The sequence below is a fragment of the Myxine glutinosa genome, chromosome 12 (assembly GCF_964187855.1).
Source record: "Myxine glutinosa chromosome 12, kmMyxGlut1.1, whole genome shotgun sequence".
NCBI lineage: Eukaryota > Metazoa > Chordata > Myxini > Myxiniformes > Myxinidae > Myxine > Myxine glutinosa.
The window spans coordinates 25,409,107-25,433,217 of record NC_136272.1 but is presented as its reverse complement, the minus strand read 5'-3'; the positions used below and the strand labels follow the sequence as shown (position 1 = coordinate 25,433,217).

The following is a 24,111-nucleotide window of genomic DNA, read 5'->3' as shown; positions in this document are numbered from 1 at the left end:
GAGAGCAGGCGTGGGGGCACCAAGGAGAGCAGGCGTGGGAGCACCAAGGGGAGCAGGCGAGGAAGCAACTGCAGAGCAGGCGAGGAAGTAACTGGAGAGCAGGTGAGGAAGCAACTGGAAAGCAGGCGAGGAAGCAACTGGAGAGCAGGCGTGGGAGCACCAAGGAGAGCAGGCGTGGGAGCACCAAGGAGAGCAGGCGAGGAAGCAACTGCAGAGCAGGCGAGGAAGCAACTGGAGAGCAGGCGAGGAAGCAACTGGAAAGCAGGCGAGGAAGCAACTGGAGAGCAGGCGAGGAAGCAACTGGAAAGCAGGCGAGGAAGCAACTGGAGAGCAGGCGTGGGAGCACCAAGGAGAGCAGGCGTGGGAGCACCAAGGAGAGCAGGCGAGGAAGCAACTGCAGAGCAGGCGAGGAAGCAACTGGAGAGCAGGTGAGGAAGCAACTGGAAAGCAGGCGAGGAAGCAACTGGAGAGCAGGCGTGGGAGCACCAAGGAGAGCAGGCGTGGGAGCACCAAGGAGAGCAGGCGAGGAAGCAACTGCAGAGCATGCGAGGAAGCAACTGGAGAGCAGGCGAGGAAGCAACTGGAAAGCAGGCGAGGAAGCAACTGGAGAGCAGGCGAGGAAGCAACTGGAGAGCAGGCGTGGGAGCACCAAGGAGAGCAGGCGTGCGAGCACCAAGGAGAGCAGGCGAGGAAACAACTGGAGGGCAGGTGAGGAAGCAACTGGAAAGCAGGCGAGGAAGCAACTGGAAAGCAGGCGAGGAAGCAACTGGAGAGCAGGCGAGGAAGCAACTGGAGAGCAGGCGAGGAAGCAACTGGAGAGCAGGTGAGGAAGCAACTGGAGAGCAGGCGAGGAAGCAACTGGAGAGCAGGCGAGGAAGCAAATGGAGAGCAGGCGAGGAAGCAACTGGAGAGCAGGCGAGGAAGCAACTGGAGAGCAGGCGAGGAAGCAACTGGAGAGCAAGCGAGGAAGCAACTGGAGAGCAGGCGAGGAAGCAACTGGAGAGCAGACGAGGAAGCAACTGGAGAGCAGGCGAGGAAGCAACTGGAGAGCAGGCGAGGAAGCAACTGGAGAGCAGGCGGGGAGGCAAATGGAGAGCAGGGGAGGAAGCAACTGGGGAGCAGGCCAAGAAGCAACTGGAGATTAGGTGAGGAAGCATCCGCAGAGATGATGAGGAAGCCCATCGGGATCAGGCGAGGAAGCATCCACAGAGATAACGAGAAGCACCCAAGTGAGGCTGCATAAGGATAGCACGCAGAGTAACCCGAGAAAGCCCCGGAGACTTCCACTAATGGCGTTGAGTATCATTGAAGATCACAATGGCTGACTGTGTGGAAGACGAAGCGTAAGAAGTTGTTATTACTTTACACACGCACTGTCAGGAGAGAGGCGAAAGGTGTGCACACTCACCTTTGATTTATTGGTCTAGCCCAGGTTCGCATCTTGACCAAATTACAAACTTTACCCTGATGGTTGGCATGCAGGGCAATGAACGTCCATCGAAAGGACGTTAAGCCGGAGATCCAATCTGCCAGTACTGGGGGCCTCATGGTGGATGTTAAAGATCCCATGCTGTCTTTCGCGAAAAGTTGGCAAGTTATCGCCTGCACCCTGAAAGAAATGACGAATTCCTGCGTAAACCGTGGGTACCAATTTGTGGTCTAGTCCTCTTGGATATCCTTTGACACCAGCTAGGGTACACTGCTTGTTATCTCCGAGTGTGGTTGTTTTCTGGGTAGCAGCAGTTCCTACCCTATAAATACATTTGCTGCCCATGTTGTTCAAACGTCACATGTGAACTGCCGTCTTCGGCTACTTAAGGTATCAACCATGATGATGATGATGATGACATACGGGCCATACATATATATTGATGTCCCCTGTGTATTTTTTGGACCAATTGACATTATCTTACTACAATTCACCAAATGTCTGTCCGTCTGCTCGAAGGTACCGCAAAAACGGCTCAACCGATCGCAACGATATTTTGGGTGGGTATTCCTGGGATCCCTGGGAGTAAAATAGGCTCTATTGTTTTACCAATTTTCCAGTTTTTCCAAACACGATGGAATAATATTTACCGATATGAACAGTGATGTGGCTTTTGTTGAAATTCTACAAATACTGTTTATTCTACGTACCAGGAGAGAGTAGATCGACTCCTGACGAACTCTTCCTATATAAACGTGCGGCTCCGAAGTAACACGGCAGCGTGTGCAAAGCGACTGAGAAACAGGTGTAGCAGCCGCTTCCGTGTTACAGATTCGGCGTGCACTCTTCACACATAAACGTGCGACTGAGAAAGACGTGTAGCGGCCGCTTCCGTTTTGCAGAATTCAATCTTTTTTCAAAATGGGTGCCATGTACTGTTTAGATTTTGATGATATGCATGTGATATGATTCAACGGATGTTTATATGAATCGTTTAAAATAAAAAAGCCTTCAATTTCTGATATTTTTTCCTTTTCATTTGGGCTTCCCAATTGAAGCCCCGCCCATAGGGCGGGTATCGTTGCTTGTAATAATAATATATGTATTGCGATGACATAACATGTAAAACTGTTTTATTCACATTACTTGTAATTTCAAATTTCATAATGCAAACGAACATGTGTTGTAATCCTTGTGTAGGGATGGCACAGACACTTCATACTGCTATACATGTTATAAGTTATGCCCGTTATGTAATCGTAAAACTATTTAATGAGGAGTGTTTTCACACATAATCTACAACATAATTAATCGTGCAATCAAAATAAAACTCTCCACAAATAAAACTACCCGTATCACATACATTCCCATTATTCCGTATATATCCGTATCACGTGCATTGCTATTACGTCACATACATTGCCATTGTCCGTAGCTTTCTTGATTAGCACGTGCATTGCTATTACGTCACATACATTGCCATTATCCGTAGTTTTCTTGATTAGCACGTGCATTGCTATTACGTCACATACATTGCCATTATCCGTAGCTTTCTTGATTAGCACGTGCATTACTATTACGTCACATACATTGCCATTATCCGTAGCTTTCTTGATTAGCACGTGCATTGCTATTACGTCACATACATTGCCATTATCCGTAGCTTTCTTGATTAGCACGTGCATTGCTATTACGTCACATACATTGCCATTATCCGTAGCTTTCTTGATTAGCACGTGCATTGCTATTACGTCACATACATTGCCATTATCCGTAGCTTTCTTGATTAGCACGTGCATTACTATTACGTCACATACATTGCCATTATCCGTAGCTTTCTTGATTAGCACGTGCATTACTATTACGTCACATACATTGCCATTATCCGTAGCTTTCTTGATTAGCACGTGCATTGCTATTACGTCACATACATTGCCATTATCCGTAGCTTTCTTGATTAGCACGTGCATTACTATTACGTCACATACATTGCCATTATCCGTAGCTTTCTTGATTGTTAGGATAATTAACGACCACTTTTGTGCACATAAAGGCTAAATTGCATCAGTGAAGGTGAATATGAAAAAAAAAATTCAAACTATATTCCCCATAGCTGGTCGATCATATGTAGGGAGTTTTGCATCGATCTGTTAAGCGGCTCTGGAGAAGAAGATTTTAAAATGTTTTTTAAAAGAATTTTTGGATAAGAATTTTGATTCAACCAATTATGGCTGGAATACCACTTCAATGATGACATCATTGTTACCTTATATACTCTATGGGAAGTTTATGACATATGTCCAGTTTAATTTTTTTCTTTGAGCGGTTTTGTAGAAAAAGATGTCCAATTTTTTTTTCTTTAATCCAATCGTGTTTATTTAATTTTAATCCTTTAATTCGTTAATCCCATCGGGCTGCCATACAATGTGACCTATGACGTCAGAGTTAGCAATCTAATATTGTCCATTGGGAGTCCCTCCTATGTTTAAAGTTTCACATCAAATGGACAAGCAGTTGTAGAGAATTATTTTTTTCAAAGTGACAACATATAGACTCGGACACGTACACATTCACTTTCTACAAAATGTTTTTACAAAAAGCAGTGCATTCCAAGAATGTACCTGCCGAAGAAAGATGGAGGTGGCGGCCTGATGGAACTCCATTTGAAGAAGGAGGTGGTGGCTTGATGGAACTCGATCAAGTGCACAGAACGACAACTGAAGGATTAGCAGAGTACGTTAAAAGCTCAACAGACTACCGAATACCATTTGTGTACAAGTATGAAAACATTCAAACCAGAAAAGGTATCTCTCGCTCACCTTGCAAAAAACTTCCAAAAACAGGTGCGAATAGAAGATGTCATGCACCAAACTGTAACAGGAACAAATGCAGCCCCAATGATTGCAAAAAAGACAAAAGAAAAATACAAGATGAACAAGAAAGAGCAATAGAGATTGCAGACCCTCAACAGGATGTGTTTATGTGGTGTATTTTGTGTGGTGTTCATTAGCTGTTGTGGTTATGTGGTTTATTGACAACGTAGATTTATGTTCAATCCAACATGACTGCTGATCCACATGTTCAGATGACGTCATCAATTTAATTCTCCCATACAATTTTTGTGTAGATCACGCTCAAGAAATTTCAAACTGATCAGATTAAGCGTTCTACTGAACTGGCACTGATGACATCATCATGAATATATGTTGTTCCCCATGGGGAGTACCTGACCGTGAGTCATGTTTCAATTTTTTCCATGGAGCAGTTGTAGAGATATAGAGGTGCAAAGTTTTTCGTTTTTTTCCAAGATCCCACCCATACTACGTGGCTTATGACATCAAAATTATCATTAAAAATTGCACAGGAGGAGGCGCTCCCTTAGTGAAACTTTCATGTCAATCGGACCGACTGTTGCAGAGAAAAGCATACTCGCATTCTGTCCAGACAAACAAACAAACGGACCCAAATGCAATACCCTCTCCTCTGACGAGGGTAAATATCAACAGATATATAGTGACACCTGGGAGAAGGACAGAAGAGCAGGGAAAAAAGAAAAATGTTGGACAGATTGGGGATAGACAAAGAAGGATCACTGGAATGGCTAAGAAGAGGTCAGCTCAACTGGTATGGAGAACGAATCATTATTAATGCCTGAAACCAAGGATACCACACCAATGGATATAAAAAGATGGTAAAACTGAGTCAATCAGACAAGGCAGGTTCTGCAAGGTAGAAACAGAAAGCACGAGTCACCTCCTATCGGAATGTAAAAACACTCATGTCAGAACAGCTGTACACCCAAAGGCACAACAAGGTATGTAGAGTAATCCACTGACACATCTACAGAAATTTCAATATCCCAGTTCCACAAAACTCATGGAAAGATGACCCAAAAGCCATCATTGAAAACAAGGACATAATGCTCACGTATGACCTGATGATCCCATCCAGCGTGAACATAGAAAACAAAGCACTGTCACCAGACATAGCAATCACAAACAAAAAGGAAGAGACAGCATTGCTGATTGAGATATCAGTACGCAGTGATTTTGGTCCAAATATTGCAGAAATCAAGAAAATGACCAAATACCAAGACCTCAAAAATGAAGTGAAAATATCCTGGAAGCTGAATCGCACAAAAATGGTACCAGTGATAATTAGAGCAATGGGAATGATAAAAAAAAAGAACCCAACAGAGATCTTAAAAATCATCCCTGGGAATATTACTACAAACGAACTGCAGTTGGAATCTGTCCGGGGCTCGATGACGATCCTCAAAAGAGCTCTCGGAACAAAACTTGGAGAACAACAAAACTATACAAACTGGTCCATGAATCACAATCCTTCACAGAAACGAATGTAGACACTTCGAGTCCCTGGGAGGACTCTGTTGCATCTTCTGAAATCCGAATTATGGAGATAATAAACGGACACCTTAACATTGGCGAGTTTGGGAGTTCCCTCATGGCAGGGACTGCAAGCAGCCATCTTCTTTCAGGACTGGTTTCCCATATCCACTGCCCCTGATGTTAACTCAGCAGGGGAATTCTTCCACATAAACCTACTCTCTCATGCAGAAATTCATCCCATATCGTCCTTAGTTATCCTACCCCTCTTCCCACCAATGATACACACACGCGCGTGCATGGAGATGGCTGTGTGTGTGTGTGTGTGTGTGTGTGTGTGTGTGTGTGTGTGTGTGTGTGTGTGTGTGTGTGTGTGTGTGTGTGTGTGTGTGTGTGTGTGTGTGTGTGTGAAGACTTTTCTTTCATTCCTATGCAATTCCACACCGCTTGACCAGCCTTCACAAACTTTGCATAATTGCTGGTGACACCCAGGTTCAGATCATGGGCACACACAAAAAAAATCACAAAACAATCCCCTCAACTGCCCCCTCTCTCAAAAGGAAATGATCTGTATGCATATGTGCGTGTACATCTGATATCATAGGAAGAAACGAACAGCTGGGACAATCACCAAATTCTTCCAACCAGGGTCAGGTCGATAGTTCCTGGTCACAACCCCCCACCCCCACACCCCCCACCGCCCTCCGTCCACTCCTCTCCCATTTGGCCCATCATTACCGTGGTGCACTCTTTCAACATCAATATTCTCGATGATTCACTAAAAGTCTAAATAATCCGATATTGATCAGGTGAGTAAGTCAAGTTGTATAGACATGACCACACATCACCTTGTCCAGCTTATCTTTTGTCCAATACATACCTTGGTCAATTTACAAACATCCTCAAACGTTTGTCCTCCTCTACTCCAATAAAATCAATATGATGCATGTGCAAAAATCCGACACACTGTTCAATCAATGTACCATCCCTCATACGTGTAAGTGTGGTACTCACCCTCTCCACACGCCGTTCAATTACACCTTCTTTCAACATTTGCTTTTCAACAATTCAAATTCAATCAAAGGTCGCCCAACCTCCTCCGCAAGAGTCCGAAGGTTCGTGACTTGAAAATGCATTTCTTTCCAAACATGCAGCAACGATTATTGGCCAATCTTTCAACAACTACAAATTGTCACAAGCGCACACAAGAAGAAACAGGGTTCGAGCTGTGTTTTCAATGCACCGTACTGTAAATGATCTATTACTTTTAGTTTTACGATCATTCTCGGCGACAATCATGATGTTGATCAGGGAATGAAAACAAACTTGTTGATGCCACCTGAGATTTGTGCAAAATAACAGGGACCGTTTTTGCATCGCCAAAGGGATCAAAAGTATTTTGGCAATAGCCGCCAAAACCTGTTGTTCGACTGCGATGTTTATGTGCCCTCGTCCTGACTTTTCGCAACAGCCTCGCGCGCGGTACGCACGCGGGCCCACTGTAGCACCGCCCACTATTGGCTCCGCCCTTTGGCCCCGCCCATTGGCCGGCGAGACGCGCAGTGGTGTTCGCCGGCTTCGTGCTGACTTATTGTCGTGACATGAGGCTGTTGACTTTGCATCAGCCTTCTGTCATGCAGTGTGCATGCAGGATGACTGTAGCAGTGTAGCACCGCCCCCTTATGAGGTGTTGTGGAGCAGCCAGAATATATGTACACATTGAGTTGTTGGGGTGCTTGTGCTTTGCAATGGGCACACTGGGGAGGAGAGAGGAGGCCGGAGGCCCACCGGGGCTGTGGTTGAACAAGAGAGGTTTTAAAATGAAACGGAAGGGAGTTTGATAGAAGAGCGAAATGATGGTTCATGTGCATTATTTAATACTAGGGCATGCCCGTACTATATATAAGCTAGGACGTGCCCGTACGTGGGTGCCCGTTCCTTGCAAAAAAAAAAAAACTGCAAAAAAAAAAAAAAACTACAAAAAAAAAAACAATGGTTTGGTCCATTCGCAACGACCACAGAACCCCCCCCCCCCCCCCCTCTATTTACATGAATGGTTTGGTCCATTCGCAAAGCCAAAGCGAACGACCACAGAACCCCCCCCCCTCTATTTACATGAATGGTTTGGTCCATTCGCAAAGCCAAAGCGAACGACCACAGAACCCCCCCCCCCTCTATTTACATGAATGGTTTGGTCCATTCGCAACGGCAAAGCGAACGGCGAACGGCTAAATCGCCATAGCTCGGTAAGTACTTGTCCGATTAATTTCAAACCTTGAAAAGGCACATCCTCGGGTCCCCAGCAATATACCTGGCAAGTTTCAAGTATATCGGACCGGTAGTTGTCGAGAAACAGCGGTCACAGACAAACGTACAGACGTACAGACGTACAGACGTACAAACGTACAAACGTACAGAGATTACTGGAATTATAGATAGATACATTACTACTCTGGGCTGTTTTTATTTATTTACTGCTGCCGCAGCAGTTCATGTATTCCCACTAATTATGGTTTACTTTCGTCAGCTTCCATCATGTTATAGAACTTTAGATTCACCGTGTTTTCAATTGGGTATTAAAATTCTCTTTTCAAATCACAACACTGCACCTGCTTTTATATCTATGTTATTATATTACTATACGTCCAGTGCTACAATATGAGTTCCCTTACAAGGATATCTATATATCTATATCTATATACAGTATATATATATATATATATATATATATATATTGTTACGGACGCGGTTTAGATGTTATTTACCGAGCGGTGGTATTGCCGCGACCGAACAGTTATTCCCCGACTAGACCCCGATTCCACCCAGACGTTGACCAAATCGCGCTATGCCAAATCAATGATAGAAAGGACACGACGACTGGGAAAGAGGAAACGACGCAAGGGGTACAGTTCTCAAGACCTCCGGAGGAGGGTATAATTACAGTGGTGGAGAAAAGGGGGGTAGATTACACGGCAGAGTGAGGTAAAAGACACAGAAGAGATGGGCACTTAATTACCGTCTTATCTTATCCCAGACAGACCACAGACAAACGGAACAAGGCTGACTTACACAGGGATTGATGGCAGGAAGGGACAGGCAGTCGATAGCACAAGGTGCACCTTGGCTCGGGGACAGGATAAAGCACGGTCCAGTCCAGAGGATGCGGGGAGGCCTCACAGCGCTCGGAGGGTACGTCTTGCTTGCTCCAAGCTCAGCGCGCATCTCACGTCACCTCCCTCTCCCTGCGCATGCTCAGCGGGGAGTGACACGCCCTCGGCTGGTTGGCTCCACCCCATTGGGGCCGGTCCGCCGCTGCCATTGGGTGCGGGGGTTACCGGGCTCCGCCCTTGACGAGGAGCTGACAGGGAGCCCCTATTTGGTAACCCCGTCGAGCACATGTTCGATGGCGGCTCGTTGGGAAGGCCTGATGCCCTCCCAACACCCCCTACCAACCAAGCCGGAGTGAGGACGCGCACTTCCCGCGCCCGTTGTCGTTGTTGTTGTTGTTGTTGTTGAACTGTGAGGAAGAGCTGCGGGGAGGTATTGGGAGGTCCTAAACTTCCTAACGGTGCCATACAATCACATTCTAGTGCAACGAAGGGTCAGAAGTAATGGAAACGAGTCCTTAACTGACATAGACTAAGAATAACTAGCAAGATGTCCTATAGTTGTCTTACATGAGATGCGGTGAACCTGGGCACGACATTTAATGGGGGAAATAGGGGGAGGTCGGGTCTACAGAGTGTTGTTTACAGAAAATGGGACTAGGGAATGGGGGATTGGGGATAGTTGGGAAGTATTGAGGAAATAGGGGAATATTTACAAGCGGATATGGATGGATGCAAATCCCATATCCGCAACAATATGTTGTTATGGTTTCCACGCGCGACCCTCCTGCCCTTACCAAGGGGAGATTAAGCCCCTTGTTCTTTTTGGGTCGTCGCAACCGCGAGACTTTAGTCGCCACTTCCGGTCGGACGCGAGACAGGGTTTCGGGACAATGTTCGCACGTACCTAAGTACTCACGCCGCCGCGGAAGCGGGGATCAAGTCTCGCACGAACCACGCGTAATTTGAGCGCACCCGGGCGGATGGCGCACCACGTGGTCCGTGCTATTACCTTTGTATTGGAACCTGATTAGAGCGATAGTTCGTACCACGCCTAGTCAATAGATGGAAAGGACGAAACGGTCGAATCAAAGAAATAACACGTTTAATAATTATTATTTACAATGATTGGTAGAAGCAGAGACACAGGGCAGATCTTATACAGTCTTAGCTTATTTATCCCAGACAACAGGCCCGTTCACACTCACAGGGGGAATGAAGGAAGGAAATGTTCATGTGCTGAAAGCGCCGGCTACGTTGTTCAGGAACAGCTCGCCCGGCGTGGCCCTCCACGGTCACAGCACGTCCCTCGACGAAGGCAGGCAGGCAGGCGGGAGGGATCCTTGCGGCACGTATCTCGAACAAAGGCAGGTAGGCGAATATGCGCGTCTCTCGCCTGGCTCGGCGGTTCCTCACAGCGCGATTAATCAACGGCGCGCTTTCACCCTCGTAACTCAATAGAGGATCTGCCTCAAGCTCAACCAAGCGTTTATCTTGTAACTCAATTCAACACCGCGCACTCTCAGAACTGTTCAACAGAGGACCCCGGCTCATAACTTGTTCAAGCGCCTCTCCCCTCAAAACTGAGGTGGGGGCTTTGCGCAAAGGGGTTATATTGCCACGCCCTTAGCCCGCATCGAATGTTCCAAATCACGCCTTTTGACGCAGTGCTAAGCCACTCCCTTCGATCCCTGATTGGCGGCTCGTGCTTACCGGTCACTCCCCCACTCCTTCTGTCCCGCCTTCCTTCGGCCTGGATCGACTTGTCAGGGCCTCGTGGTGATTTGCGCCAAAACTCAAAGTATCGAGGCGGCATAAAGCATTGGAAAGGGACCTAACTCTTATTATTCTACTCAACGCAAAACTAACACAGGAAAAGGACTATGCTTACATTTACTAAGAAATAACTGAACTATCGCGAGGCTACGTGTTGTCGTGTGACTAACTATGAGGGGAAAATTAACCTTTATTGCAAAAACACAGAACTGCAACACTACCCCCCTCCCTCGTCAGACTCGTCCCCGAGTCGAACCCAACAAAAATGGAACGACCGATTAGAGAATGACATGCAAAATTAACTTTACTTTTACATGTGACATATAGGTGTGGGTCCCCCTAACATTTACTCTGACCCGTATCAGAACACTTAAACAAGTGTTTTAAAACACTAAATATGTCCCCCCTATTGCATTGAGTAGCTACCTATCAGATTCACGCCCACAATTAACCGAATTCCGGAATTTGTCAAACTAAACACATAGCCGGTGGGCAGCATTTTTATATTTACAAGCACAAAAAACTTAATTTATTTACAATTCTATCACCCAGGACATGTCCTTTTTGGAAGAGAAGATTGGAGGGGAGAGAAAGCACAGCAAAAACACAAAACACACTCATCATCATAACATTTGCTGCTTGCTTCTTGCATCTTGCTTCTTGCTTCTTCTGTGTGCATATATCAAACCGGCTAGCCCCCGGACCAGCATACAGGCCATTTTTGATCTTCAGGGCTAACTAAACCTACAAATCTTCTCATCCCTAGCACACCATAACAGAAAAATGCACAAAAAAAAAGCGTTTATTTCATTTCTTTGCCAGGCAGGGCCAACCTCATGTGGTCCGACTGCGTGACATTAATGCCACTCAAAACAAGTGGTCCGAAGATGCAAGGTGATGTTGCAGCAAAGTGCTGCACAGCAGAGGTGCAAGGCCACAAAGCTTGTGGTCCATGAGTGTGTAAGATGCAGCAAAGTGTTTGTGGCAGGAAAGTGCTGCACAGGTGCAGCAAAGTTACAGTAAAAGGATATGGCAGCAAATGCTGTGCAGTTCGGCTGCACAGATGTAACAAGGTGCAGAAAGAATGCTGCACAGGTCGATGGTGCTGCACAGCTCCACCTCCAAAATGGTCCTGGGGTGGGGGGAGAGACAAAGCACGACCAGCAAAGCGGAAAGGACGCAACGGCACATAGAACAATGTAATGCAGTGCAAGGGGCACGGAAGAACGAGCAGAGCAGGCTCGTCCCTAGCCGTGCGTGGCCCCACCGTCGGCGTACACTACCCTAGCCCTCCTTGTATTTACAAATTCGTCTCTATGTCTTGTCTCCCATATCCCCCTCTATTCCAAATTCGTCTCCCAAGCCCTCCCAGGAAGGAATGGAACAAACACAATGTCACCCTTACGTCGTGATGCGTCTCACCTCTCAAATGGCTTACAGAGCCTCGGTGTGGAGCTTCGTCCTCCTTGGTGACTGGCTGTGGATGGTGCGAAGGGATTTCTCATCCTAACTACACTAGTGACATTTACTCTGTTAAACTACCCGGGGTCGTACCCTGCCAATCGGCCTCTTTAAACTACGTGGTTCTAAAAACCCGAATTCCCATTGTCCACTCTGTGGTGCCCCTGAAATTTGGGTCTCACTCCCTCAAATTTTCACTCTGTGCCCTTGCACAATTTCGGGGCTGGGTCGTGTGGCTCCACTAGCAGGTCTGCCTACCTGCGCACCTCCGCCACTGAAGTCGCCACCCGAGCTTACCTGCTCCTGCGACTACCTAAACTGGGGAAAGCCCCTCCTGCCACCTTGGCATTGGGCAACCCGGGTCCTTCCTTTGGATCCTCGGGCCCCACTCAACAACTCACAACTACCCTAACTGGCTCCCAGAGCCTACCTGCGGCCTCACCTGGCCGACAAACTACCAGTGGCGGAGTGCCCCAATAACCATATGCACCAATTAAACCACACGCCCATCCATTCCACATACTCACGCACCCTACAAAGCACTACTTGCTACTGCCCGCACCACAGGTGTCAATATCCATACAAATTTTGCATATACCCTCTACCTGGCTTTACACTACCCACCCCGGGCTTTCGTGAATGGGTTCCACTCTCCCCCCATTCAATCCTTCGCACCATGCATTCCACACCTTCGATTCCACACCAAGCATTCCACACCAAATATTCTCACACATCATTTATCTCACACACCTTTTGTCTCACACACCTTTTGTGCTCACACCTCAAACACAATTCCATTTATCTCAACACAATTCCTCACACACACTGCATCATCTATCTGACTACTTCCCCTAAAACTCGTGCTTTCCCGTCGTGCCTTTACACTATGCACTCCCTTGTCATTATCATCCACCTAAGCTACCTACGTCCCCACTACAGTACAAGTGTCTCTACTTAATTATTGGTATCCACAGTCTTCTAATTCCCTAACATTATCCTAGCCCTCCCTCGGCTAGCTTCGGTGCCCCATGGAGGTAACCATTGCTGGCACCTCCATGTGCCTATCACTGCCATCCCCCTAAACTAATGCTCATGGGCCCTGGGCATGTGAGGAATGGTCACACCACCATTCTTCCACGTAGGGTACACTACACATCAGTCCGCTACACACATCAGTCCGCTACACTCGAGCCTCACCATGTGGATGTACATTGTCTTCACGGCTCGGCCTCGACGGGCCGAGCGATCCATGCGCGTGGTTGGTCTCCTGTATGGGGTGTCCGTCCGGCATTTTCGATCCACCCAGGTGCACTCGCACATTTCACACACCCCTTCATCGCACACCCTGGCACACACTTCTCTCGCACACAGTCCGGTGTGCCTTCTGGTGCACACTTTTTCTCCACGCATTCTTCTCGTACGCATTCCGTAACACACTCGGGTGTGCTCTCCTGCACACACTCTGTAACATGCTCTGGTGTGCACTCCTGCACACACTCTGTAACACACTCTCCCATTACACACTCCATAACACACTCTTCTCCGGCACACTCCGGCACACACTCCTCCGTCACACTCTCCGTAACACCCTCAGGTCTGCACTCTCCTGTTACACACCCAATCATCGCACACCCTGGCACACACTTTCCTCGCTCACACTTCAGCACACACTCTCTCTTGTACCGCGCACCAGTCGCCCTCGTACACCGCACAATGGACCTTCCGCGACTGCCCGGGTTTCGTCTCTGTCCCAAGCGCGCCAAAAACCCGTTCGTGCCAAACACATTCGCGCCATTATTTTCACTCACCTCAGGGTCCTCCTTCCCCGGCTTCTTCGCCAGCACCTGTAAACCTTTATTGGGGTTAGCAAGCACGGCATCACGGTGTGAATACAAACTTTGTACATATTCCATCTCCTTCTCCCGTGATTCACTTTCCGATTCTACCGTCTCTTCGGCCCCATTTATTTCTCTTTTCTCGACGACCGCCGGCGCCCTTAAAATTTCCTTGTCCAATTCGGCGACCGTCGGCTCTTCTACAATTTCCTCTCGCGTCGCGACTTCCATAGCCCCAGTCAACTTAGTTGTGCTCCGCTTTACTCCGCTCTCCATGCGTTCCTCACACTGCGTCACTTCGTCTCGTACCACTGCGACCTTCCCGCTCAACCTGCGCCCAATGTCCTCCCCCATTTCTTTTATTTCTTTCTTCGATGCCACCCTCATTTTTTCCAATTCCCGGTTTGGTTTTTGTCCCCCATTTCTTTCAATTGATTCTTTTGGATGTCCATTTTGTTTTCCAACCCATTTTTCATTTCTCCCAATTCCCGGGTGGATTTGTTCCCCATTTCTTTTAATATCTCCCCTCGGGTGTCCATTGTTTCATTCAGGCTATCCTTTTGGGCGTCCATTTTCGCATTCATTTCTTTCATTTCTGCCATGAATTGCATCATGAATAATTGCATGTACCCTGGCATCGCGGGCTCAGCGCTCGCCGCCACGTGCGAGGCGCCGCCATTTTCTTCACCAGCTACCGCCCCCTCTTCGGCTTCCTCCATTATCAACTGTCCCTCTCGGTCCTGGGTCCTCAATTCCTCCTCTTCTTCTACAGCCACCGGCATTCGACTGCATTGGCCAGCCATGGTACGAATAAAATTTGGATTTTACAACTAAATTTCGGTCGCTCGTAATTTCGAGTGCATGAAGCGCACTCCAGGTCCAATCCCACTCCCGGACACCAAATGTTACGGTTTTCGCCGAATGTTATGGACGTGGCCGGCCGAGCATGTGTGAAGATCGACCTCACTTGGAGCCACTAGCCTGCGTTGGACGCGCGGTGCTTTTCCTGCTTTGGGGCCTCGTGTGTGAACCGAGTGGGCGTTGGCTCGGGCCTTTGCGTTGCTGTGGTGCTGGAGCGCGGGGCCTCATGGTGTGCGGCGGAGCTTGGGGTCGCAAGACGACAGACGAGATAAGGCCGCATCCACAGAACATTTCACAATTACATACGGACGTTTTTCTTTTTATTAATTCATATTCCTGTGTCTTGTTTCTGAAATTTGTGTGTGGGGACGTCCCGATTAGGATATTTATTACCAGCGCGTACTTTTCACTGTCCCGATTTTCTTTGCTATAAACCCTTGTATTATTTTCCATTCCCTTTTGAACCTGTGCCCGGTTGAGTTAATTCCCTTACAGGACCAAAGCTGCAGTCGGCGCACAAGGTAAGCTTTTGCCGCAGCCTCCCATTTTCCTTCTTCCTCCCGTGCGACATAGTAAAATCCGTGTTTGGTTGTTGCCTCTGAATAAACCGTTTAGGCCTATCCGCGACCTTCTGGTGTTAACCGGGAGTCACACGACAACTGGTGTCAGGAGTGGGATTGAACCCTAAAAAAATAAAATTGGTGTCAGAGTGTGGAGAATTGGGAAACAATTTTTTTTTGTAGTCGGAGGCGAAAATTTTATATCGTCGATTGGGCTGCGAGACGCTGACTGCGCGTCATCTATCTATAATTCCAGTAATCTCTGTGTGTATGTTTGTATGTTTGTATGTTTGTATGTTTGTATGTATGTATGTATGTATGTTTGTCTGTGACCGCTGTTTCTCGACAACTACCGGTCCGATATACTTGAAACTTGCCAGGTATATTGCTGGGGACCCGAGGATGTGCCTTTTCAAGGTTTCATATTAATCGGAGAAGTAGTTACCGAGCTATGTCCAAAAAACGATTCAACCAATCAGAGAGCAGCGAGCTATCACGTGTGCCGAACGTGGCGAACAGACTCTGCCTCGGACGGCACATTTGAGAGCGTATTCATTTATTTCACGTTGGAAAACTATGTTGCCGTTAAACTATGTTTTAAAACTAATTAAAACTAATTTGCGATTCATCGTAACTGCGATTTGCGACCTTCCGGACAGTGAAGACTTCACTTCCGGCAGCCAATCACAGAACGCTTTGTTGCGTAGGCGTGGCCGATGTGAGAGCGAGCCGAGCCCAGCGCGTGCGCCATTACGGTTCATAATTCGATTTCTTCCGGAGAAAATAATAATTTCTCGATTTCTTATGCGCATTATTTCTCCCAATTCAGTCAGAGCGAAGGGCGGAAGCGAAGAGCATTGTTTTTTTTGTTTACGGGCGTACGGGCGTACGGGCGGGGTAGAGCGTACGGGTAGCGTTTTTTTTTTTTTTTGGCAAGGAACGGGCACCCACGTACGGGCATGCCCTAGTCTATATAATTATAAAATTGAAATCTTGCGTGTTTGTGTATAACATTCGATCGGTCCGGGGGCGTGGCTTACCCCTTTGAGAGAGTAGTAATATCCACCATTTTATTAACTCGCATAGCTTTGAGGCCTGTTTTGTAGGCTCGTGGTGTCTTGCTCTCTCTCTCAGTTTTATTTCAAATCAAATTCGATATATCATTTCATTTTTCACAGTCGCTAACATAGTTTTAGACTCGGTTGAAAAAAAACGGGAAGAAAATCCGATGAAAGTTTCCGTTTATAGAACGAAATGAATTCTGAAAGGCTTGTATCTTCAAGGCCATCGAGTCTGTCTCACGCCTTTATCTTCAATCTAAGTCGCCATCTGATTTCATTTTTATCGATGGTTTTAGACTCGGTAAAATAAATAATTGAGAACATTCACGCACACACGGAAAATTGCAGAGATATATTTTAAAAATCGCGCCACGTTGATATACGAAAATACACCGCCTAAAATAACAGGCATACAGTATATATCTTCGTTATTTCATTCAACATTATTACCCGGAAGTAAAATATGTTTCAGGAAATTACCGAGAGGTATTTCTTCGATTTTTTTTATTATTTATATGCGCATACATTTTAAATAGGTTTATTTGAAATCTTTAATTTTCACAATGTAATTTATTTGTCATTTGATGATCGGCAAAACGATAGCACAAACACAATACTATTTGCAGGAAGAATGTCGTATCAACCCTCCGACGGCGCTACGGACGCGGACAACGAATCACACCTCACGTCTATGGACGCGAATAGCAACATCCGCACGAATCAGTCATCAATGATTTTCATTGACGTGCCTGGAGGCACAGGGAAGACGTTTCTTATTAACCTGATTCTCTCTAAAGTGAGAGCGAGTGGAGAAGTTGCCCTTGCGGTGGCCTCATCTGGCATAGCTGCTACCCTCATGCCTGGTGGAAGAACAGCGCACTCAAGGTTCCAAATCCCTCTGACACCGAGGGAAGATGGCGTATGCAACATCGATAAAAATTCCACTATCGCAGACCTCTTTCGAAGTACAAAACTCATCGTGTAGGATGAGTGTCCTATGATCAGGAGAGAGAGTTTCGAGGCTGTGGATCGCACGTTGCGTGATGTATGTGACAAAGACGAGCCTTTTGGAGGGATCTTGACGATATGCTGTGGTGATTTCCGTCAACTTCTGCCCGTGGTGAAAAGAGGGTGTGATGCTGACGTTGAGAATGCGTGCATAAAGAAGTCCTACTTATGGCAGAGCTTTGGAATGTTTCACTTGAGAACTAATATGCGACTGACCGACGGAAGTGGGCAGTTTTCAAGATTTTTGCTCGACATCGGCGAGGATAGAATCGAGAAAAATGCGGATGATGAAATAGCTTTGCCAGAGGATATACTGCTGACAGCGAGTGGGCTCGATGAGTGCATCGATACCATATATCCATCATTCGCCAATCCGATGGAGGTTTTTTCAGCAAGGTCTATATTAGTGCCCCTCAACGATATGATGCGAAACATCAATTCAAGATGCATCACAAGGTTCCCTAGTGCTAGCAAGGAGTATGCTGCGTTCAACAGTGTGACTGAGGTTACTGATGCGACGCACTTCCCAACGGAATTCCTAGATTCCGTTGAAGTCTCGGGATTGCCGCCGCACAACCTCGAGCTCAAAAAAGGATCCCCTATCATTTTGATGCGGAACTTGGACCCTCCGAAACTTTGCAACGGGACGCGCATGATTGTTGAGGACATGCTTCGAAATATTATAGTTGCGAAGATCATAAGTAAAACGTTTGAAGGCGAAACTGTAATGCTCCCTCGGATCTGACTAAATCTGTCGGAAGCTGAGGATATCCCTTTGCAGCGCTGCCAGTTCCCCCATACAATCCTGCTTCGCAATGACGATCCATAAGGCACAAGGGCAAACTATGGAGAATGTGCTGGTCTACCTGGAGAAACCGGTCTTCCAGCATGGTCAGCTGTATGTGGCGCTCAGTCGAGGGAAGAGGAAAGAGAACGTGCGAGTTTATGTAAATGGCGGATCGTCGACAAAGAACATCGTCATCAGAAGTGTCCTCTGACAACAAAATCGTGGTAGTCCACGGGTCGCGTGTTTTTTCTTTAAAAAAAAAAAAAAAAAAAACCTGATCGGAGATAAGGGCCGAAATCACGTGTCACAGGTAAGTGATTTAGAACGCTGGAGAGGTGAGCCTTATGGCTTGCTGGCCCAAATAATCTCCCTGATGATGTCCAGCATTCGCTTTAGTTCTATTCTCATATTTATTCAAACTGACATTGACCCAACGGGTCATGGGTCGTCTAGTATATATATATATATATATATATATATATATATATATATATATATATATATATATATATATATATATATATATATATATATATATATATATATATATACTGTATATATATATATATATATATACTGTATATATATATATATATATATATGTATATATACTGTATTTATATATATATATATATATGTATATATATATATATATATATATATATATATATATATATATATATATATATATATATATATATATATATATATACAGTATATATATATATATATATATTGTTGCGGATATGAGATTGGCCTCCATCCATATCCGCTTGTAAATATTCCCCTATTTCCCAAATACTTCCCAACTATCCCCAATCCCCCATTCCCTAGTCCCATTTTCTGTAAACAACACTCTGTAGACCTGACCTTCCCCTATTTCCCCCATTAAATGTCGCATCCAGGTCCACCGCATCTCACGTAGACAACTATAGGACATCTTGCTAGTTATTCTTAGTCTATGTCAGTTAAGGACTCGTTTCCATTAATTCTGACTCTTCGTTGCACCAGAATGTGATTGTATGGCACCGTTAGGAAGTTTAGGACCTCCCAATACCTCCCCGCAGCTCTTCCTCACGGTTCAACAACAACAACAACAGCAACAACAACGGCGGCGACGCGGGGAGTGCGCGTCCTCACTCCGGCTTGGTTAGCCGCCATCGAACATGTGCTCCGACGGGGTTACCACGTAGGGGCTCGCTGTCAGCTCCTCGTCAAGGGCGGAGCCCGGTAACCCCCCGCACCCAATAGAAGCGGCGGACCGATTCCATCTGGGGCGGAGCCAACGAGCCGAGGGCGTGTCACTCCCCGCTGAGCATGCGCAGAAAGAGGGAGGTGACGTCAGATGCGCGCTGGACTTGAAGGAAGAGAGACGCCACCAACCGAGCGCTGTGACACCTCCCTGCATCTACTGGACCGTGCTGTATCCTGTCCCTGAGCCAAGGTGCACCTTGTGCTATCGACTGCCTGTCCTTCCCTGCCATCAATCCCTGTGTAAGTCAGTCTTGTTCCGTTTGTCTGTGGTCTGTCGGGGATAGATAAGATTGTGTCTAAGTGCCCATCTTTTCTGTGCTTTACCTCTTACCTTGTAATCTACCCCTTTTCTGCACCACCAATTATATCCTCCTCTGGAGGTCTTGAGAACTGTACCCCTTGTGTCGTTTCATTTATCCCAGTCGTTGTGTCCTTTCCATCATTGATTTAGCGTAGCGCGATTTGGCCAACGTTCGAGTGTAATCGGGTAAACTGTGCGAACACGGCGGCCATTCCGCTCGGCCCATCACAACATCTTAAGTCGTGTCCGTTACAATTGGTGTCGGGAAGTGGGATTGGACCCGAAGCGCGCTTCACGCGCTCGAAATTATTAACGGCGAAATTTGATTTTGTTTTACAAAAATAAAAACCCGAATTTTGAAAGTCGCGCTATGGCAGATCAAGACGGCTGGGTTCCGGTAGAGGAGAGTGAGGCAGGGTCGATCCAGGACCAAATTGAGGGACATGAGGAGAGCGAAGCAGTGAGGGCGGCAGGTTCGCAAAATGACGTCCTCGCGCACGAGGTTGCGGGCGCGCAAAATGGCGCCTCGCACATAGCTACGGCGGCCGCACCCGCTGCACAAGTGGGAGGGATGGCCCAAATGCAGGCCCTCATGGAGCAATTTATGGCGCAAATGCAGGCGTCCCTCAACCTGCAGAAGGACGATATGAGGGCTAATAGTCAGCAATTGGGGAATCGGATGGATGCTCAGAGTGAGCAAATGAGGGCTGATAGTGAGCAAATGAGGGCTGATAGTGAGCGATTGGGTGAGCGATTGGAGGGCCAAATGGGGGTAATGAGGGACGAAGCGAGGGGTACCGGTGAGGCGTTAGACAATGGGATAAAAGAGGTGAAACATGGGTTAATGGGGGTAGAAAACAGAATGGCCGCTCAAGAGAATCAAATAGAAGGGGTGAAACATGGGTTAACGGGGTTAGAAAACAGTATGGAAGGCAAATTGAGGGACATGAGGGACCAAGCGGAAAGGTAAGTTAAACAAATGGGGCAGCAGATAGAGGGGGTCAGAATGGGGGTAGAAACTAAATTGGATGCTCACAGGGAGGAAATGGAGCAGATGAGGGTGGCATCTGGGCAGGAGATGCAAGTGATGGGAGAAGAGATCAGAAGAGGTGTGAGTGAGGAGGTCGGAGGAGTGCGCGAGGAGGTGAGGCACTGTTAGGAGCGCATGGAGAAGGAGGTGAGAAAGGGGACTGTAAAGTTACAAGGGGGCATAGAGGACCTGACGCAGGAGGTGGAACAGCTGACGGTGGGACAGACTGAGTTAGTGGAGCAGGTACAAAGGAACACTGCGGTACTAGGAGGGTTAAAAGCGACACAGAAAGAACTAAAAGACGACTTGATAGCGACGAAGAGGGAATGTCAGATGGTACGTGAGGGACTGACAACGAGGTTGGACGAGGTGACAGAGGTAATGGAGACGAAGGACCGGCAGGTGAGGACGCACATAGAAACGGTCAAGGTGGCCTTAGAGGACGAGCTTGAGGAGACGCACCGGGAAATAAAAGAGGTGAAGCAGAAATTAGAAGAAGTGGAAGAAGGGGTAAGCGAAATTAAGAAGCGACGGAGAGGGGATAAGAAAGAGATAAAAGAGGAAGTAAAAGAATTGCTCCAAAGTCTGTGTTCGGATCGTGATGATGTGCTCATTAACCGGATGAGGGATTCGCAGGTGATGGAGGAGAAGCGAAGAGAAAGAGGACCCGGTGTAAGTGGTGACCAATATGGTCGTGCGTATGATGCACCAGGTGATTTAATAAGCTTGGGGGTCGAGATGGACCCGGGTGTTCGTGAGAGGCCGTTGGTGAAGTGTGCGACAGGTCTGGTGTGCGAAAAAGGAGGTGTGCGAGAAAGTCCGACTCTGGGGGGTGTGAGGAAAAAGTGCGTGCCAAGGAGTGAGGGTGCTGTCGAGAGTGAGTCGGTCATAGCGCGTGTGCGAGGGAGCACATGGAAGCGCGTAGTGAGGAGTGTTACGGAGGGTGTAAAGGGAGAATGCACGCCTGTGGTGAGTGTTACAGAGGATGTAACGGGAGAGGGTGTGCGAGAAAGATGTGTGACGGACGGGTGCATGAGGAAAGAGTGCGCTGTCAAGAGTGGAGGTGAGAGTAGTAAGAGTGACACGGAGCGTGAGTTGGTTGTGACAGGTGAGCGAGGATGTACACCTGGAATGGAAGGATGCACACCTGGAATGGTAGAGCATGTGTGGGAATGCACACTTGAGTTGGTCGTGCGGCACGTGGTTGGGTGTGCGAGTGAAAGCACACCTGTGATTGTCACAGAGGAGGTGACCGAGGAAGGGGCGCGAAGAGGTGTGTTGGTGAGGTGTGCGAACAACGGATGTGTGCCAAAGTGTTCGGTGGTCAGGTGTGTGACCAAGGCTGTGAGTGGAATGAGGGTACCGAGGTGTGTAAGGAAAGGTACGAGGAGCATGGGAACAGCTGGAGGTATGAGCAAGAAAGGGGTAGCGTATGCGTGTAAGCATGCAGGTGAAGCATCGACGGTAACCGGGTTAGCGGTTAGAGCAACTTATAGCCGAATCGGGCCCTCGGTGCGTGCCGGGCTTCGCGTGCCGCGAGAACCAGCGGGGATCCGAGCCACGGCGGGTTCGAAAGGACCGCCGTACGCGATCCACGCTGGGCCTCGCTTGGAACGGCCGCGTCCGTGCTCCACTAGGCGGAGCGGGCAGCCCGATAGGAAGGGTCGTCATGGCGACCACTTTTTGTTGAGGCATTCCGGCAGGTCGAGATCGGGCCATGGGATGGCTCCGTGCCGAGATGGTGCTTGGGATCTCGGCCCGGGTAAACCTCCTTCCCTGCACCGAATGCCGGACGCATCCAGCCGCTGGCACAGAACAACCCGCATTCATTGCTCGGCTGTACGAAGCCGAGCTTTAGAAGGGAATTGGCGCACCGAGAGGATCTAATAAGTAGACGGGTGATGAGGTTAGTGTTTTGGACCCAAAATTAGAAAAAAACAAAATTTGATGATTGGCAAAGGATTGGCAGTAATGATTGGCAGATGATGAGTAGTGATTGGCAAATTTTTGATTTGTTGAAATTTGATGTGCAAAATTGGTAGTAGGAGATGCCCGATGTGGTGGGATGGCAACTCTGTCATCCCTCACAAAAGTGGGGCAAATGCGCACTAGATTATGGGGTTTATGGCAGTGAAAACTAGCCCGGGTGGGTTAGGTTATATTGTTAGGGATCTAGCGAAGATGACATTAGGTGACGTTAAGGTTAGTTAGTGACTGATACCTGTAGTGGGGACGCAGGTAGATTAGTATGGATGATAAGGACGAGGGAGCGCAATAGTTTAAAGGGACGACTGGGAAGCGCAAGTTTCAGAGGGGAGTAGTTAGATGAGATGATGCTGTGTGAGAACTGGACAGGTGTGTGGAGCAGTGTATGAGTAGTGAGTGTTGTGGATCAGCGCGAATGCGCTTGGGGGAGAAAAGGGTGCAGGTGGCACCAGGTGTGAGAGCACAGGTGTGCAAGTACAGGTGTGTGGAATACATGGAGTAAGTGGTACGGAGTGGTGTGCATGGTGCGAAGGTGTGGATGGGGGAAGAGTGGACCCCTTTCACGAGTACCCGGGGCGGGTAGTGTAAGTGTTAGGTAGAGGGTATAGGTAAATTGTGGTTGGATATTGGCATTTGTGGTGCGGTTGCAGAATGGTATTGTGGATGGGTGCATTAGTGTTGTGGAAATGGCTGGGCGTGTAGCCTGTTAGTGTGTGTAGTTGGTTTGGGCACTCCACCACTGTGAGGATGTCGGCCAGGTGAGGCCACAGGTGGGCTCTGGGAGCCGTTAGTGTCAGTGGGTGCCTGAGGATCCCGGGTGTGGATCGGGCAGCCCGTGCCAGAGAGGGCACTGAGGGGGTGAGAGTGCGAGAGGGCCTTCCCCAGTTAGTTAGGTTAGGGTGAGGAGCAGGTAAGCTCGGGTGGCAACTACAGTGGTGGAGGTGTGCAGGTGGGTAGACCTGCTGGGAGAGCTACACGTCACAGCCCAGAAATTGTGCGAGGGCACCGGGAGATGAATCGGGGGAGTGAGACCCCAAATTGAGAAGCACCACAGTTTGGTCAATGGGAATTGGTTTTTAGAACCCATAGTGTAAGTTGGCCAATGGATTGGCAGGGAAAGACCCCGGGTAATGTAAAGTTGTTAAAGTCATTTAGGAAATAGTTAGGATTGATGAACCTGTCGCACCATACGCAGCCACTTACCTGAGGTGATGATGATGACTCCACACCTGTGTTCCTTTGTTCTGTGTTGCAGGAAGGGAGAATTGCTGTGTGGATTTGTGAGACGCATCACGACGTGGATGAGACA

General features: G+C 47.7%; 1 protein-coding gene across 1 annotated transcript in view; it reads right to left on the bottom strand.

Moving 5' to 3' along the window:
• The window catches only part of LOC144888507 (uncharacterized), an 82,894-nt gene that overhangs the window by 274 nt on the left and 58,509 nt on the right, over positions 1 to 24,111 (bottom strand). The window contains exons 4-6 of the mRNA XM_078766598.1: positions 4,249 to 4,300; positions 4,051 to 4,146; positions 1,464 to 1,609 (exon numbers count right to left, since the gene is read on the bottom strand). Coding sequence (XP_078622724.1) covers positions 1,464 to 1,609; positions 4,051 to 4,146; positions 4,249 to 4,300 — 294 coding nt within the window. The remainder of the gene's footprint in view (positions 1 to 1,463; positions 1,610 to 4,050; positions 4,147 to 4,248; positions 4,301 to 24,111) is intronic.